Source organism: Rhinatrema bivittatum, chromosome 3 (genome assembly GCF_901001135.1).
Source record: "Rhinatrema bivittatum chromosome 3, aRhiBiv1.1, whole genome shotgun sequence".
Classification (NCBI taxonomy): Eukaryota; Metazoa; Chordata; class Amphibia; order Gymnophiona; family Rhinatrematidae; genus Rhinatrema; species Rhinatrema bivittatum.
In genome coordinates this window covers 585481574-585498843 of record NC_042617.1, presented here as the reverse complement: position 1 = coordinate 585498843, position 17270 = coordinate 585481574, and the positions used below count along the sequence as shown (strand labels likewise).

Genomic DNA, 17270 nt, shown 5'->3' with positions numbered 1-17270 from the left:
ATAAAGAGAGAATCTTCAAGGAGCAGTAAAAAAAAAAAAAAAAAAAAAAAAAAAATTTTGTTGTTCAAATCCCTTACATGTTCACATCTAGATAAATATAAGTAATAATTATGTAAATAAATTATTCTTAGCAGTCTAAAGGCTCACAATATAGAATTTATTTTCCAACAAGCTCTTTTTATGTTTACGGTTGTAATCTTCTGTTCTTCTTTTGGAAGGGCGGCGCACTAGAAGACCAATTAAGAATGCATCTTCAGTGCTGCTTATCGCTATGTAACGTCTGGGATGTCAATCTTTCGGTTGTTACCATACTGTGGGAATATTACAGCAAATATCTGGTTAGTAGATACAGTGCATTTGTGAGACCAGTTCTTTCATTCTTTTTGGCATTTAAACTAATGCTGCTAAGGCCGGCATAATAGCTCACTGGCAGTGAGGTGTCCTGTTCCAGAGACGCTTCCTCTAGCATCGTACCATGGTGATCTAGACTGACTGATTCATGACTCTGTGAGCTGTGGTCCATGCTACTCACGTCACACAGCTGAGCTAGCTGTGAAAAAAACATTCTTCACAGGGTGTGTCGTATATGTATTTAAATCCAAACTACCCCTCTTTCCCTTATACTAAGGCCAGAATTGACTAGAACAGACTTTATTGTACACAATTTCAGCACACGTTTATTTTCACACTAGAGATTGGCCTCATTTCTCACAGTGGGCTTTGTGTTCTCCATTCTCTAGTGCTAGGAGAAAGATTCTGGCTAAATTTAAAAAAAACAACCAGGAGGAGCAGGTACTTTTAAAATGACCACAGCATGTGATTGTCTTAATACCATTTCCAGCATCCCCTCTCTGATCTATAATTGTATCATTTGTGTGTCTTTTTTTTTTTTCCAGAACAGCTCTTTCAATATTGCCTGGTTGGGGTTGAAAGGACTGGCGAGTGTCGGTAAAACACCTTTCTCCATGTTGGAGGAGGTGAAGAGCTGCTGTAAGGATATCCTGATCACTGACCTGTACAACTCAGAAAGCAGCTATCACATTTTCCTGCGCATTTTGGCACATCTCATGCTGAAAGGCAGGGAGAGCAGTGGAATACATCCCTGGAAACAAGTCAAAGGAAGGTGTGTGGTAACTTGCTTGTTCGCCAATCTGCCAGTGCTTTCTCTTTGAAAAACGGTTGTGTGTGTGTCTCTTATGGTGCTACTGCCCTTCGTAAGTGCCAGCTCTGTGGAGGCTGTGTGTGTTTTAGGGTGCTACTGCCCTTCGTAAGTGCCAGCTCTGTGGAGGCTGTGTGTGTGTTAGGGTGCTACTGCCCTTCGTAAGTGCCAGCTCTGTGGAGGCTGTGTGTGTGTTAGGGTGCTACTGCCCTTCGTAAGTGCCAGCTCTGTGGAGGCTGTGTGTGTGTTAGGGTGCTACTGCCCTTCGTAAGTGCCAGCTCTGTGGAGGCTGTGTGTGTGTTAGGGTGCTACTGCCCTTCGTAAGTGCCAGCTCTGTGGAGGCTGTGTGTGTGTTAGGGTGCTACTGCCCTTCGTAAGTGCCAGCTCTGTGGAGGCTGTGTGTCTCTTATGGTGCTACTGCCCTTCGTAAGTGCCAGCTCTGTGGAGGCTGTGTGTCTCTTATGGTGCTACTGCCCTTCGTAAGTGCCAGCTCTGTGGAGGCTGTGTGTGTGTTAGGGTGCTACTGCCCTTCGTAAGTGCCAGCTCTGTGGAGGCTGTGTGTGTGTTAGGGTGCTACTGCCCTTCGTAAGTGCCAGCTCTGTGGAGGCTGTGTGTGTTTTAGGGTGCTACTGCCCTTCGTAAGTGCCAGCTCTGTGGAGGCTGTGTGTCTCTTATGGTGCTACTGCCCTTCGTAAGTGCCAGCTCTGTGGAGGCTGTGTGTGTGTGTTTTAGGGTGCTACTGCCCTTCGTAAGTGCCAGTGGAGGCTGTGTGTGTTTTAGGGTGGTACTGCCCTTCGTAAGTGCCAGCTCTGTGGAGGCTGTGTGTGTGTTTTAGGGTGGTACTGCCCTTCGTAAGTGCCAGCTCTGTGGAGGCTGTGTGTGTTTTAGGGTGCTACTGCCCTTCGTAAGTGCCAGCTCTTTGGAGGCTGTGTGTGTGTTAGGGTGCTACTGCCCTTCGTAAGTGCCAGCTCTGTGGAGGCTGTGTGTGTGTTAGGGTGCTACTGCCCTTTGTAAGTGCCAGCTCTGTGGAGGCTGTGTGTGTGTTAGGGTGCTACTGCCCTTCGTAAGTGCCAGCTCTGTGGAGGCTGTGTGTGTGTTAGGGTGCTACTGCCCTTCGTAAGTGCCAGCTCTGTGGAGGCTGTGTGTGTGTTAGGGTGCTACTGCCCTTCGTAAGTGCCAGCTCTGTGGAGGCTGTGTGTGTGTTAGGGTGCTACTGCCCTTCGTAAGTGCCAGCTCTGTGGAGGCTGTGTGTGTGTGTTTTAGGGTGCTACTGCCCTTCGTAAGTGCCAGTGGAGGCTGTGTGTGTGTGTTTTAGGGTGCTACTGCCCTTCGTAAGTGCCAGCTCTGTGGAGGCTGTGTGTGTGTGTTTTAGGGTGCTACTGCCCTTCGTAAGTGCCAGTGGAGGCTGTGTGTGTTTTAGGGTGGTACTGCCCTTCGTAAGTGCCAGCTCTGTGGAGGCTGTGTGTGTGTTTTAGGGTGGTACTGCCCTTCGTAAGTGCCAGCTCTGTGGAGGCTGTGTGTCTCTTATGGTGCTACTGCCCTTCGTAAGTGCCAGCTCTGTGGAGGCTGTGTGTGTGTGTTTTAGGGTGCTACTGCCCTTCGTAAGTGCCAGCTCTGTGGAGGCTGTGTGTGTGTGTTTTAGGGTGCTACTGCCCTTCGTAAGTGCCAGCTCTGTGGAGGCTGTGTGTGTGTGTTTTAGGGTGGTACTGCCCTTCGTAAGTGCCAGCTCTGTGGAGGCAGTGTGTGTGTGTTTTAGGGTGCTACTGCCCTTCGTAAGTGCCAGCTCTGTGGAGGCTGTGTGTGTTTTAGGGTGCTACTGCCCTTCGTAAGTGCCAGTGGAGGCTGTGTGTGTGTTTTAGGGTGGTACTGCCCTTCGTAAGTGCCAGCTCTGTGGAGGCTGTGTGTGTGTGTTTTAGGGTGCTACTGCCCTTCGTAAGTGCCAGCTCTGTGGAGGCTGTGTGTGTGTGTTTTAGGGTGCTACTGCCCTTCGTAAGTGCCAGCTCTGTGGAGGCTGTGTGTGTGTGTTTTAGGGTGGTACTGCCCTTCGTAAGTGCCAGCTCTGTGGAGGCAGTGTGTGTGTGTTTTAGGGTGCTACTGCCCTTCGTAAGTGCCAGCTCTGTGGAGGCTGTGTGTGTGTGTTTTAGGGTGCTACTGCCCTTCGTAAGTGCCAGCTCTGTGGAGGCTGTGTGTGTGTGTTTTAGGGTGCTACTGCCCTTCGTAAGTGCCAGCTCTGTGGAGGCAGTGTGTGTGTGTTTTAGGGTGCTACTGCCCTTCGTAAGTGCCAGCTCTGTGGAGGCAGTGTGTGTGTGTTTTAGGGTGCTACTGCCCTTCGTAAGTGCCAGCTCTGTGGAGGCAGTGTGTGTGTGTTTTAGGGTGCTACTGCCCTTCGTAAGTGCCAGCTCTGTGGAGGCTGTGTGTGTGTGTGTTAGGGTGCTACTGCCCTTCGTAAGTGCCAGTGGAGGCTGTGTGTGTGTTTTAGGGTGGTACTGCCCTTCGTAAGTGCCAGCTCTGTGGAGGCTGTGTGTCTCTTATGGTGCTACTGCCCTTCGTAAGTGCCAGCTCTGTGGAGGCTGTGTGTGTGTGTTTTAGGGTGCTACTGCCCTTCGTAAGTGCCAGCTCTGTGGAGGCTGTGTGTGTGTTTTAGGGTGGTACTGCCCTTCGTAAGTGCCAGCTCTGTGGAGGCTGTGTGTGTGTGTTTTAGGGTGCTACTGCCCTTCGTAAGTGCCAGTGGAGGCTGTGTGTGTGTTTTAGGGTGGTACTGCCCTTCGTAAGTGCCAGCTCTGTGGAGGCTGTGTGTCTCTTATGGTGCTACTGCCCTTCGTAAGTGCCAGCTCTGTGGAGGCTGTGTGTGTGTGTGTTTTAGGGTGCTACTGCCCTTCGTAAGTGCCAGCTCTGTGGAGGCTGTGTGTGTGTTTTAGGGTGGTACTGCCCTTCGTAAGTGCCAGCTCTGTGGAGGCTGTGTGTGTGTGTTTTAGGGTGCTACTGCCCTTCGTAAGTGCCAGCTCTGTGGAGGCAGTGTGTGTGTGTTTTAGGGTGCTACTGCCCTTCGTAAGTGCCAGCTCTGTGGAGGCTGTGTGTGTGTGTTTTAGGGTGCTACTGCCCTTCGTAAGTGCCAGCTCTGTGGAGGCTGTGTGTGTGTGTTTTAGGGTGCTACTGCCCTTCGTAAGTGCCAGCTCTGTGGAGGCAGTGTGTGTGTGTTTTAGGGTGGTACTGCCCTTCGTAAGTGCCAGCTCTGTGGAGGCAGTGTGTGTGTGTTTTAGGGTGGTACTGCCCTTCGTAAGTGCCAGCTCTGTGGAGGCTGTGTGTGTGTGTTTTAGGGTGCTACTGCCCTTCGTAAGTGCCAGCTCTGTGGAGGCTGTGTGTGTGTGTTTTAGGGTGGTACTGCCCTTCGTAAGTGCCAGCTCTGTGGAGGCAGTGTGTGTGTGTTTTAGGGTGCTACTGCCCTTCGTAAGTGCCAGCTCTGTGGAGGCTGTGTGTGTGTGTTTTAGGGTGCTACTGCCCTTCGTAAGTGCCAGCTCTGTGGAGGCTGTGTGTGTGTGTTTTAGGGTGCTACTGCCCTTCGTAAGTGCCAGCTCTGTGGAGGCAGTGTGTGTGTGTTTTAGGGTGCTACTGCCCTTCGTAAGTGCCAGCTCTGTGGAGGCAGTGTGTGTGTGTTTTAGGGTGCTACTGCCCTTCGTAAGTGCCAGCTCTGTGGAGGCAGTGTGTGTGTGTTTTAGGGTGCTACTGCCCTTCGTAAGTGCCAGCTCTGTGGAGGCTGTGTGTGTGTGTGTTAGGGTGCTACTGCCCTTCGTAAGTGCCAGTGGAGGCTGTGTGTGTGTTTTAGGGTGGTACTGCCCTTCGTAAGTGCCAGCTCTGTGGAGGCTGTGTGTCTCTTATGGTGCTACTGCCCTTCGTAAGTGCCAGCTCTGTGGAGGCTGTGTGTGTGTGTTTTAGGGTGCTACTGCCCTTCGTAAGTGCCAGCTCTGTGGAGGCTGTGTGTGTGTTTTAGGGTGGTACTGCCCTTCGTAAGTGCCAGCTCTGTGGAGGCTGTGTGTGTGTGTTTTAGGGTGCTACTGCCCTTCGTAAGTGCCAGTGGAGGCTGTGTGTGTGTTTTAGGGTGGTACTGCCCTTCGTAAGTGCCAGCTCTGTGGAGGCTGTGTGTCTCTTATGGTGCTACTGCCCTTCGTAAGTGGCAGCTCTGTGGAGGCTGTGTGTGTGTGTTTTAGGGTGCTACTGCCCTTCGTAAGTGCCAGCTCTGTGGAGGCTGTGTGTGTGTTTTAGGGTGGTACTGCCCTTCGTAAGTGCCAGCTCTGTGGAGGCTGTGTGTGTGTGTTTTAGGGTGCTACTGCCCTTCGTAAGTGCCAGTGGAGGCTGTGTGTGTGTTTTAGGGTGGTACTGCCCTTCGTAAGTGCCAGCTCTGTGGAGGCTGTGTGTCTCTTATGGTGCTACTGCCCTTCGTAAGTGGCAGCTCTGTGGAGGCTGTGTGTGTGTGTGTTTTAGGGTGCTACTGCCCTTCGTAAGTGCCAGCTCTGTGGAGGCTGTGTGTGTGTTTTAGGGTGGTACTGCCCTTCGTAAGTGCCAGCTCTGTGGAGGCTGTGTGTGTGTGTTTTAGGGTGCTACTGCCCTTCGTAAGTGCCAGCTCTGTGGAGGCAGTGTGTGTGTGTTTTAGGGTGCTACTGCCCTTCGTAAGTGCCAGCTCTGTGGAGGCTGTGTGTGTGTGTTTTAGGGTGCTACTGCCCTTCGTAAGTGCCAGCTCTGTGGAGGCTGTGTGTGTGTGTTTTAGGGTGCTACTGCCCTTCGTAAGTGCCAGCTCTGTGGAGGCAGTGTGTGTGTGTTTTAGGGTGGTACTGCCCTTCGTAAGTGCCAGCTCTGTGGAGGCTGTGTGTGTGTGTTTTAGGGTGCTACTGCCCTTCGTAAGTGCCAGCTCTGTGGAGGCTGTGTGTGTGTGTTTTAGGGTGCTACTGCCCTTCGTAAGTGCCAGCTCTGTGGAGGCAGTGTGTGTGTGTTTTAGGGTGGTACTGCCCTTCGTAAGTGCCAGCTCTGTGGAGGCAGTGTGTGTGTGTTTTAGGGTGGTACTGCCCTTCGTAAGTGCCAGCTCTGTGGAGGCAGTGTGTGTGTGTTTTAGGGTGGTACTGCCCTTCGTAAGTGCCAGCTCTGTGGAGGCTGTGTGTGTGTGTTTTAGGGTGGTACTGCCCTTCGTAAGTGCCAGCTCTGTGGAGGCTGTGTGTGTTTTAGGGTGGTACTGCCCTTCGTAAGTGCCAGCTCTGTGGAGGCAGTGTGTGTGTGTTTTAGGGTGGTACTGCCCTTCGTAAGTGCCAGCTCTGTGGAGGCTGTGTGTGTGTGTTTTAGGGTGGTACTGCCCTTCGTAAGTGCCAGCTCTGTGGAGGCTGTGTGTGTTTTAGGGTGGTACTGCCCTTCGTAAGTGCCAGCTCTGTGGAGGCTGTGTGTGTGTGTTTTAGGGTGGTACTGCCCTTCGTAAGTGCCAGCTCTGTGGAGGCAGTGTGTGTGTGTTTTAGGGTGGTACTGCCCTTCGTAAGTGCCAGCTCTGTGGAGGCTGTGTGTGTGTGTTTTAGGGTGGTACTGCCCTTCGTAAGTGCCAGCTCTGTGGAGGCTGTGTGTGTTTTAGGGTGGTACTGCCCTTCGTAAGTGCCAGCTCTGTGGAGGCTGTGTGTGTGTTAGGGTGGTACTGCCCTTCGTAAGTGCCAGCTCTGTGGAGGCTGTGTGTGTGTTAGGGTGGTACTGCCCTTCGTAAGTGCCAGCTCTGTGGAGGCTGTGTGTGTGTTAGGGTGGTACTGCCCTTCGTAAGTGCCAGCTCTGTGGAGGCTGTGTGTGTTTTAGGGTGGTACTGCCCTTCGTAAGTGCCAGCTCTGTGGAGGCTGTGTGTGTGTGTTTTAGGGTGGTACTGCCCTTCGTAAGTGCCAGCTCTGTGGAGGCAGTGTGTGTGTGTTTTAGGGTGGTACTGCCCTTCGTAAGTGCCAGCTCTGTGGAGGCTGTGTGTGTGTGTGTTAGGGTGCTACTGCCCTTCGTAAGTGCCAGTGGAGGCTGTGTGTGTTTTAGGGTGGTACTGTCCTTCGTAAGTGCCAGCTCTGTGGAGGCTGTGTGTGTGTGTTTTAGGGTGGTACTGCCCTTCGTAAGTGCCAGCTCTGTGGAGGCAGTGTGTGTGTGTTTTAGGGTGGTACTGCCCTTCGTAAGTGCCAGCTCTGTGGAGGCTGTGTGTGTGTGTGTTAGGGTGGTACTGCCCTTCGTAAGTGCCAGTGGAGGCTGTGTGTGTGTGTTTTAGGGTGGTACTGCCCTTCGTAAGTGCCAGCTCTGTGGAGGCTGTGTGTGTGTGTGTTAGGGTGCTACTGCCCTTCGTAAGTGCCAGTGGAGGCTGTGTGTGTGTGTTTTAGGGTGGTACTGCCCTTCGTAAGTGCCAGCTCTGTGGAGGCTGTGTGTGTGTGTGTTAGGGTGCTACTGCCCTTCGTAAGTGCCAGTGGAGGCTGTGTGTGTGTGTTTTAGGGTGGTACTGCCCTTCGTAAGTGCCAGCTCTGTGGAGGCAGTGTGTGTGTGTTTTAGGGTGGTACTGCCCTTCGTAAGTGCCAGCTCTGTGGAGGCTGTGTGTGTGTGTTTTAGGGTGGTACTGCCCTTCGTAAGTGCCAGTGGAGGCTGTGTGTGTGTGTTTTAGGGTGGTACTGCCCTTCGTAAGTGCCAGCTCTGTGGAGGCAGTGTGTGTGTGTTTTAGGGTGGTACTGCCCTTCGTAAGTGCCAGCTCTGTGGAGGCTGTGTGTGTGTGTTTTAGGGTGGTACTGCCCTTCGTAAGTGCCAGCTCTGTGGAGGCTGTGTGTGTTTTAGGGTGGTACTGCCCTTCGTAAGTGCCAGCTCTGTGGAGGCTGTGTGTGTGTGTTTTAGGGTGGTACTGCCCTTCGTAAGTGCCAGCTCTGTGGAGGCTGTGTGTGTGTGTGTTAGGGTGGTACTGCCCTTCGTAAGTGCCAGCTCTGTGGAGGCTGTGTGTGTGTGTGTTAGGGTGGTACTGCCCTTCGTAAGTGCCAGCTCTGTGGAGGCTGTGTGTGTGTGTTTTAGGGTGGTACTGCCCTTCGTAAGTGCCAGCTCTGTGGAGGCTGTGTGTGTTTTAGGGTGGTACTGCCCTTCGTAAGTGCCAGCTCTGTGGAGGCAGTGTGTGTGTGTTTTAGGGTGGTACTGCCCTTCGTAAGTGCCAGCTCTGTGGAGGCTGTGTGTGTGTGTGTTAGGGTGCTACTGCCCTTCGTAAGTGCCAGCTCTGTGGAGGCAGTGTGTGTGTGTGTTAGGGTGGTACTGCCCTTCGTAAGTGCCAGCTCTGTGGAGGCTGTGTGTGTGTGTTTTAGGGTGGTACTGCCCTTCGTAAGTGCCAGCTCTGTGGAGGCAGTGTGTGTGTGTTTTAGGGTGCTACTGCCCTTCGTAAGTGCCAGCTCTGTGGAGGCTGTGTGTGTGTGTGTTAGGGTGCTACTGCCCTTCGTAAGTGCCAGCTCTGTGGAGGCTGTGTGTGTGTGTTTTAGGGTGGTACTGCCCTTCGTAAGTGCCAGCTCTGTGGAGGCTGTGTGTGTGTGTTTTAGGGTGGTACTGCCCTTCGTAAGTGCCAGCTCTGTGGAGGCAGTGTGTGTGTGTTTTAGGGTGCTACTGCCCTTCGTAAGTGCCAGCTCTGTGGAGGCTGTGTGTGTGTGTGTTAGGGTGGTACTGCCCTTCGTAAGTGCCAGCTCTGTGGAGGCTGTGTGTGTGTGTTTTAGGGTGCTACTGCCCTTCGTAAGTGCCAGCTCTGTGGAGGCTGTGTGTGTGTGTGCTGGAAGTATTGCGGAAATTCCTTCACTCTGTCTGAAGGGCAATTTATATTGACTTTAGCACCCCCAGTCATTTTGACAGGTTGGTTCCTGCGCTGCCCTTTGGCCACATTAGGGGTCAACTGAAGGATATATTCTGGGAAGCGCATACTTTGCTAAACCAGTCACATGGGTTAAAAGAAGAGCAGAGGTTCATTAAGTCCAACCTTCCTCTAATTATAATTAAAAGTGTATTGTCAAAGCTGTTCGGCTGCAGTATCTGGGATTTGAAAGTCGGCCGCCTCTGGGCATATTTATTTTTTTTGTGTATTTATACTTATTATTGAATGGTGTTTGTTTAATTTTGAATTCACTGTAAGCCACTTTCAGTAGGTCTTCTGATAAGGTGGGGCATAAAACTAGAGAAATATTCTGATTAGTTATGTGCATTATTTAGGAGTCTAATGATATACCTTGAGTTAAGTAAGTTTCCCAGGCCACTATGACAGTGAATCTTGACCTCTGTGAGGTGTAAAATCATGCAGTTGGTGCCAGCCTAATGGCAGATGCCATTTTTAACTAATCCAGGACATTAACACTCGACAGAGGCTTAAACTCTTGTTAGCTACAGTATGTAAAGGTGGCTTCTGTATCCCACAAACTTTGATTTTTTTTTTTAACCAGAATTAATTTGTATTGGCTTTTTCTTCTGTAGAATTTATTCCAAATTTCATCAGAGAAGAATGCAGGAGCTCACTATGGTGGGACTACAGAATTTTTTCGGTCTTTTTCTCATGCTGGCCACCATCACAGAGACTGAGGACATTGCAAGTCGGGTGCTGGATCTGTTAGACTTTCTTGTCCCATCATCCATCAGCACTGCCCAAAGAGCCCTTATCTGGCGAGGCTATTTTGCCTTCGTGTTGACCTATGTTGAGAAGAATATGGACATCGGTGTCCTGGCCGAGAAACTGTCCCATGGGTTCAGAGAAATGGCAAAGGATTTCTTGGTGACTAAAAATGACTACACTCAGAAACAAACTCTCTGGGCATTGCTTTCCACCTACATTGAGGGCACTCAGGAGGTGTTTGAGACCAGCTGTTACTTGCACCTGTCAGAGGAAAAGTTGCTGAATGATGGGTTTAGTATGCTGCTGCCGGCTTGTCAGCAATCGGAACTTGACACAGTTCTGCATTTCCTACAGACTGCTCTGGCCAGGCTCAGGTAAGAGAAAATATGGTCGGTTTTACATTTGAAAGCACATTTTAAGAGGAGATTGAGTTTAAAGGGCTCTATTCCAGTAATCTCTCTAGGAAGTGCATCAGTACTCATGCATTGTAAGCAGATTAAGACACAGATTTATGTATAGTTTATCTCTTTTATTTCATGGTATATAGAAGGTTTAAGACCAGAAATACATTTTCATAGTTAAAAATTTATCTTACGTGACCTTAAATCAGAGAATACTGCATTTCCTAGACATTTTATACTTCTAAGTTACCTTTAAAAAGTCTATGTATGTTTTTGTATTTTTAAAAGTTAAAGATAATTACATCATTTTTTCCCCTCTAAACAATGGTTTTCAATCTTTTTCTTCCATATGATGATTTTTAAAAAAAATCTCTTTATTGAAGGGTATTTCAGACATAATCCCCCTTCCACACCCTCCCAGGAAGTAAAACACATTGCACGTCAGGCAAGTCACTCATATGAATCTTGTTTAACAGCTTGCAATAATAGTGTGTGTCATCCTTGATCGCAAGAAGGTGAAAACAAGGCTATTTATTCCCTTAAATCTAAATACTATGAGGCTGATGCAATATCGGGCACTGAGCTCAGTGCACCACTATCTGCGTGGTTGGACGCGCTGGACATACGACCAATGCAATATTGGGCTTAGCGTGTCCAAAACGTGTGTTCATATCGGCTCGTAGCTAATAGCACTCATGACATGCAAATGCCATGTTGAAGCTGTTAGCTAAGTACCCCCGATGTTTAAAAAAAAAAAAAAGTGCACCCAATGCGCACATTTTAACTCTCAAAAATTGACGCCAGCCCAGAGCTTTTGAAGCACTCAGCCATGCTCAGAAAAGCGAAAAATACAGCTTTTCTGTGATTCTTCCTGCGTAATATCATTGCAATACTAAACAGGAGTCGTCGCAGAAAGCTGCAACATGAAAATAAAATCTTGACAGTGGTCAGATGAATTTTTGGAGCATCCGTTTTCCTAACCCACGCACAGCCATGGGTCAGGAAAATGGACACTAGTAAATTGTGTCTGTTTTCCTTATCTGCGCAGAGCCACTTCTCCTGGGCGCTCGATGCTATGCATGCGCTAGAGATGCGCAATTTATCCATTGCGCGTCCTTTTTAGCGTACCAGCTCATTTGAGTATTACATAGAGCGCACAATATAGTAGATGTGCGTGCGTTCAAAAAACGTGCGTCCAGGTTGGATGCAAGTTTTTTGCGTGCATGATATTGCATCTGCCCCTAAGGGTGTATGGCAGGTTTTTTGCTCTGTTACATTTTTTAGATTTGATTTTTTTTTTTTTTTTATTAATAGATCTTTATTAGTAAAGATCCATAAAGAGCAAAAATTTCTATTTTTATATATATATATAAAAGACCAAATCTTTCCCCTCACCCTCATTACAATAACATCAAAACTGTTATAAACATATCAGAAAGGAACAAAATCGTTGCTCATTGCAAACCTTAAAAATTATTTTTCCAAAAGTTTCACATAATAGCCACTCCATATAATCAAAACCTACATTACTCACAGACCAGTCCATATCATTGGGTTATGGATGCTGACCAGCAGATGGAGACAGATGAACAGGCTCACTGATGTCACTCCTTATATACATCCATGCTGTCACCAGCCCGCCAGTTTTCTGTCTCTAGTTGGAAGCCGCTTGTGTTGTAGGGATGTACACTCGTTCTGAATGGATGCGCAATCCGCAACAGATAGGTCCCTTTTTGTTGCATTCGAGGGTCCGCGAAACTTATGGCGAACCCCCACGAATGCAACTTATCATTACCGAATAAACCTCCCCCCCCAAGGCTTGCCAAAAGACCCTGGTGGTCCAGCAGGGGTCCGGGCGTGATCTCCTGCACTCGGGCTGTCTGCTACCAGTATTCAAAATGGCGCCAATATCCTTTGCCCTTACTATGTCACAGGGGCTACCGGTGCCATTGGTTGGCTCCTGTCACATGGTAGGGAGCGCCCTTCTGAATTCTCCCCTGCCTTAGATTGTGCTTCAGCTCTCAGGTAGTGCAGTTTTACAGAGGATGCTCCTTGCCTAAACTATTCCTTGGGTGGTCTAGGAATGGTTAATGGCTTTTTTCCAAGGGAAGCGATGTGCTCCATTCCTAAAGTACTGCCTTCAGTGGAAGGTGATGCGACCATCACAGATGAGCATAATGGTAGGCAGACTACTTTCTGCAGCATTGTATGAGGCTACTAGTGCAGCTGGTGACTGTGTTGTACCAGGGTATGGATCTGGGAGCAGTGTATCTGCTTGATGCCTCCTTGATCTGTTCATGCTGCAGCTGGGTGTATGGGATCCCTTACAGAAGCCATTCAATGCTCAGTGGTCCTAGAGAGAACATTCCTGATTCTCAGCTGGTTGTCCCTTTCTTGGCCCTAGTGGTTGTGATTAGGAGGCGACTGGGATTTGCCAATTGGTCGACAGTTTTCATCTCTAATTGTAATTTAACACAGTTGTCCTAGGGAGAACTTTTGAAGAGGTAAGAACATATGATTGGACATGCAGGGTCAGGCCAAGGGGAATGGTCGCTACTTTAGGTCATAAGTACCTGGCAGGATCTCGAGTGGTTCAGCGGTTCCCAGAGGACTGGACTGGAATTGTGTTGCTCCCTCTCAGTCCTGTAAGGACATTTGGAAATTCAGGCAGGATGGCTCTTCTACTGCTCAGAGATAGAAACATAGAAACATAGAAATGATGGCAGAAGAAGATCAAACGGCCCATCCAGTCTGCCCAGCAAGCTTCACACATTTTTTTCTCATACTTATCTGTTTCTCTTAGCTCTTTGGTTCTATTTCCCTTCCACCCCCACCATTAATGCAGAGAGCAGTGATGGAGCTGCATCCAAGTGAAATATCAAGCTTGATTAGTTAGGGGTAGTAGGGGAAGTAACCGCCGCAATAAGCAAGCTACACCCATGCTTATTTGTTTTACCCAGACTGTGTTATTCAGCCCTTATTGGTTGTTTTTCTTCTCCCCTGCCGTTGAAGCAGGGAGCTATGCTGGATATGCGTGAAGTATCAGTTTTTCTTCTCCCCTGCCATTGAAGCAGAGAGCTATGCTGGATATGCATTGAAAGTGAAGTATCAGGCTTATTTGGTTTGGGGTAGTAACCGCCGTAACAAGCCAGCTACTCCCCGCTTTGTGAGTGCGAATCCTTTTTTCTTCTCCCCTGCCGTTGAAGCAGAGCGCTATGCTGGATATGCATTGAAAGTGAAGTATCAGGCTTATTTGGTTTGGGGTAGTAACCGCCGTAACAAGCCAGCTACTCCCCACTTTGTGAGTGCGAATCCTTTTTTCCACATTTCCTCTTGCTGTTGTAGCTTAGAGCGATGTTGGAGTCACAGTAACCATGTGTATGTTTATTGAATAAGGGTATTATCTCCAGGCAGTAGCCGTCATTCTGGCGAGCCACCGACTCTTTATTGACGGCCTCTTGATTTTATGGATCCACGGTGTTTATCCCACGCCCCTTTGAAGTCCTTCACAGTTCTGGTCTTCACTTCCTTCGGAAGGGCATTCCAGGCATCCACCACCCTCTCCGTGAAGAAATACTTCCTGACATTGGTTCTGAATCTTCCTCCCTGGAGCTTCAAATCGTGACCCCTGGTTCTGCTGATTTTTTTCCTACGGAAAAGGTTTGTCGTTGTCTTTGGATCATTAAAACCTTTCAAGTATCTGAAAGTCTGTATCATATCACCTCTGCTCCTCCTTTCCTCCAGGGTGTACATATTTAGATTCTTCAATCTCTCCTCATAAGTCATTTGATGAAGACCTTCCACCTTTTTGGTCACCCTTCTCTGGACCGCCTCCATCTTGTCTCTGTCTCTTCGGAGATACGGTCTCCAGAACTGAACACAATACTCCAGGTGAGGTCTCACCAAGGACCTGTACAAGGGGATAATCACTTCCCTTTTCTTACTCGATATTCCTCTCACTATGCAGCCCCGCATTCTTCTGGCTTTAGCTATCGCCTTGTCACATTGTTTCGCCAACTTCAGATCATTAGACACCATCACCCCAAGGTCTCTCTCCTGCTCCGTGCACATCAGCCTTTCTCCCCCATCGAATACAGTTCATTCGGATTTCCACTCCCCATATGCATGACTTTGCACTTCTTGGCATTGAATGTCAGCTGCCATATCTTCGACCACTCTTCCATCTTCCTTAAATCCGTCTCATTCTCTCCTTCCGGCGTGTCCACTGTTGCAGATCTTAGTGTCATCCGCAAAAAGACAAACTTTACCTTCTATCCCTTCCGCAATGTCGCTCACAAAGATATTGAAAAGGACCGGTCCCAACACCGATCCCTGAGGTACACCGCTTAAAACCGCTCTCTCTTCAGAGAGAGTTCCATTTACCATCACACATTGTCTTCTGTCCGTCAACCAGTTTGCAATCCAGGCCACCACCTCGGCACTCACTCCTAAGCTTCTCATTTTATTCACCAGTCTCCTGTGCGGGACAGTGTCAAAAGCTTTGCTGAAATCCAAGTAGATGACATCGCGTGCTCTTCCTTGATCCAATTCCTTGGTTACCCAGTCAAAAAAGTCAATCAGATTTGTCTGACAGGATCTTCCAATGGTGAATCCATGCTGCCTCTGGTCCAGCAATTCTCCCGACTGTAGATAGTTCACTATTCTCTCTTTCAACAGTGACTCCATTACTTTTCCCACCACTGAAGTGAGGCTAACCGGTCTGTAGTTACCAGCCTCTTCTCTGTTCCCATTCTTGTGAAGCGGGTCCACCGCCGCTCTCCTCCAATCATTCGGCACCACTCCCGTTTCTAGGGATCTATTGAACAGGTCACTCAGCGGACCCGCCAGCACATCTCTGAGCTCCCTCGGTATTCTGGGATGAACTTCATCAGGCCCCATGGCTTTGTCCACTTTCAGTTTCATCAGCTCTTCCCATACATTTTCTACTGTAAATGGAGTTACATCTACTCCATTCCCCTCTAGTTTCTTGTTAACTAGTGACGGACCTTCTCCAGGGTCCTCTTTAGTAAACACAGAACTGAAGTATTCATTTAATATTTCTGCCATTTCTTCGTCTCTCTCCACACGTTGATCCTTTCCACCTTTCAATTTCACTATACCACTTTGAACTTTTCTCTTCTTTATTAAAATTTCTCTTCTTTATTAAAAATTCTCTTCTTTATTAAAACTTTTCTCTTCTTTATTAAAAATAAAGAGATCTCACCTTCTTTATTTTTTGTGGGTGTCCCTGTGGCTCCACTTCCAAATTCTCTGGCCTTGAGCATCCATCACAGCAGATTGGTTTCCTGCTGCCCCTACCCTGACAGTTAAAGATTTACAGTTAATGTCCACAGGGGTTTTTGGTAGTTATCAGGCCTTTCGCATGGCCAACATATGATTCTGATGGTGCAGAAGGCACCTTCCTGGAATCGTCTTGGCAGGAATATATTGAAGCATCCAGCCTGGAGGGGTCTTTAACGCTACCTATGATCTGCTGTGCAGTGCCAGCATTTCATTTTCAAGCACTGCCCTTGGGCTGGTATTCACCCTAAGAATCTTTTCAAAGGTAGTGTTGGTAGTGACTGCGATGTTGCGCTAAGAAGGTATTTTGGTTCACCCATTTTTAATGAGTTGATGAGAGCGCAATGGTGTTTGTAGATGCAGTGAGTACTACAGTTTTCCCCAAGAGCAATCTCCAGCTATCTCAAGACACTGCAGTATCTAAGAACTCAGTTTACTATATGGATAGGACACATTCATCTAATGCAAAAAAACATCCAGGACTTGTGTGGTCAAATCCAGAAGTTCGGTTCGGCCAGAAATCAGACAAGTGGGGTCCTACCAACAGGTTCTTGGGGCCAGGCTGGTAGCGTTGGACCTAGGGCCATGAGCAGTGACGAACGTGCGTCTTCTGCAAGAGATGTGCTTCCAAGTGGAACTCCCAATCTCCAGACTACTCCAGGCGTCTGCTGCCAGAGAAGGCAAGACTGAGTTTATTCTGGTGGATGGTCTGTGATCACTAAGGATTGGGAGTAGACTTGGTGGCACCAGTTGAAATCATTGGAATCTCTGATGCCAGTCTATCGACTAGGATGGTGCTCTGTCTGTTTACTCAAGGGTGGTGGACTGCAGAGGAAAGGGGCTTTTCTGTTAGTGCAAAGCCAAGGTGATTTGGCTGGCTGTTGTAGATTTTGCACTTTGGATAGTGGGCCAAGTGGTCAAAATGAGATACAACACCACTACAGTGGAAGCATATATAACTCAGAGGGACCTGACATCCTTTAGTATTCTTAGAATTAAACCCGCTCCTTCATTGGGGTAGAAATGAGTTGGAGGCCTTGTTGGCATCTTATGATAGGCATGAATGATGTACAGTTTGACTTAGTTGTTATGTCCTAGACCCGGTGAAAGGTCTCTCTCCTAAAGGGCCATCTAGATATCTGTCGGATTGGGATCTGATGGTGCTCAGCAATAAGGTGAAGGCATGCAAGGTTTTCGGCCAACAGAGGGCTGCATTTACATCCAGGTTCTATGCCCTCATATAGGGTTAGCTACCAGAGGCACTTCTGTATATGTTTACCCCATGGCTCATAATAGGCAAGGTAATTTGGAGGGTCACTAGTGTTTCCCACCCACCCCATGATATTTTTTATTATATAGATTATTACTCCTGTTAGGAGGAAAATCTTCAAAATAAGTCAGTGATTTAGAAGAACATGCAATTATCCCTGATTGTAGTGATTAACTTTAGTCCTTTTGCTGGTCATTCCGAAACTAATATTTGCCTAGTAATCAAATTTAAAAACTTTATAGAGTTGACACCTAATACATTTAAAACCCCTGGACAAATTTAAAACCCCTAAATTGAGAGACATACCTGCTCTTTAAACAGATTTTAAAACTTCAGCAACTCAACAAAATTAAGATGCAAACAGAAGTTCAGCAGTGAGATTGGGGGATTATCTAGTCTTGTACACAGAGTGCTGCTATATGTATGATGATCAGGTATGAGGTGGTGTTTTCAAATGGCTAATAAAATCAGTGTGCAGCAAATTTTGAACTGTATCAATGAAAATGCTCCACATTATCAGAGAGGCACCACAGAAAAAGC

General features: G+C 48.2%; 1 protein-coding gene across 3 annotated transcripts in view; it reads left to right on the top strand.

The window, feature by feature from the left end:
• MMS22L (MMS22 like, DNA repair protein) overlaps nt 1-17270 on the top strand; it is a 172796-nt gene that overhangs the window by 57064 nt on the left and 98462 nt on the right. For all 3 annotated transcript variants that reach the window (XR_003855772.1, XM_029596676.1, XM_029596675.1), the window contains exons 12-14: nt 219-338; nt 897-1123; nt 9623-10132. Coding sequence is in view for 2 of the 3 variants with exons in the window: in XM_029596676.1 (XP_029452536.1) it covers nt 219-338; nt 897-1123; nt 9623-10132 (857 nt within the window). In the remaining variant the exon portion in view is untranslated. The remainder of the gene's footprint in view (nt 1-218; nt 339-896; nt 1124-9622; nt 10133-17270) is intronic.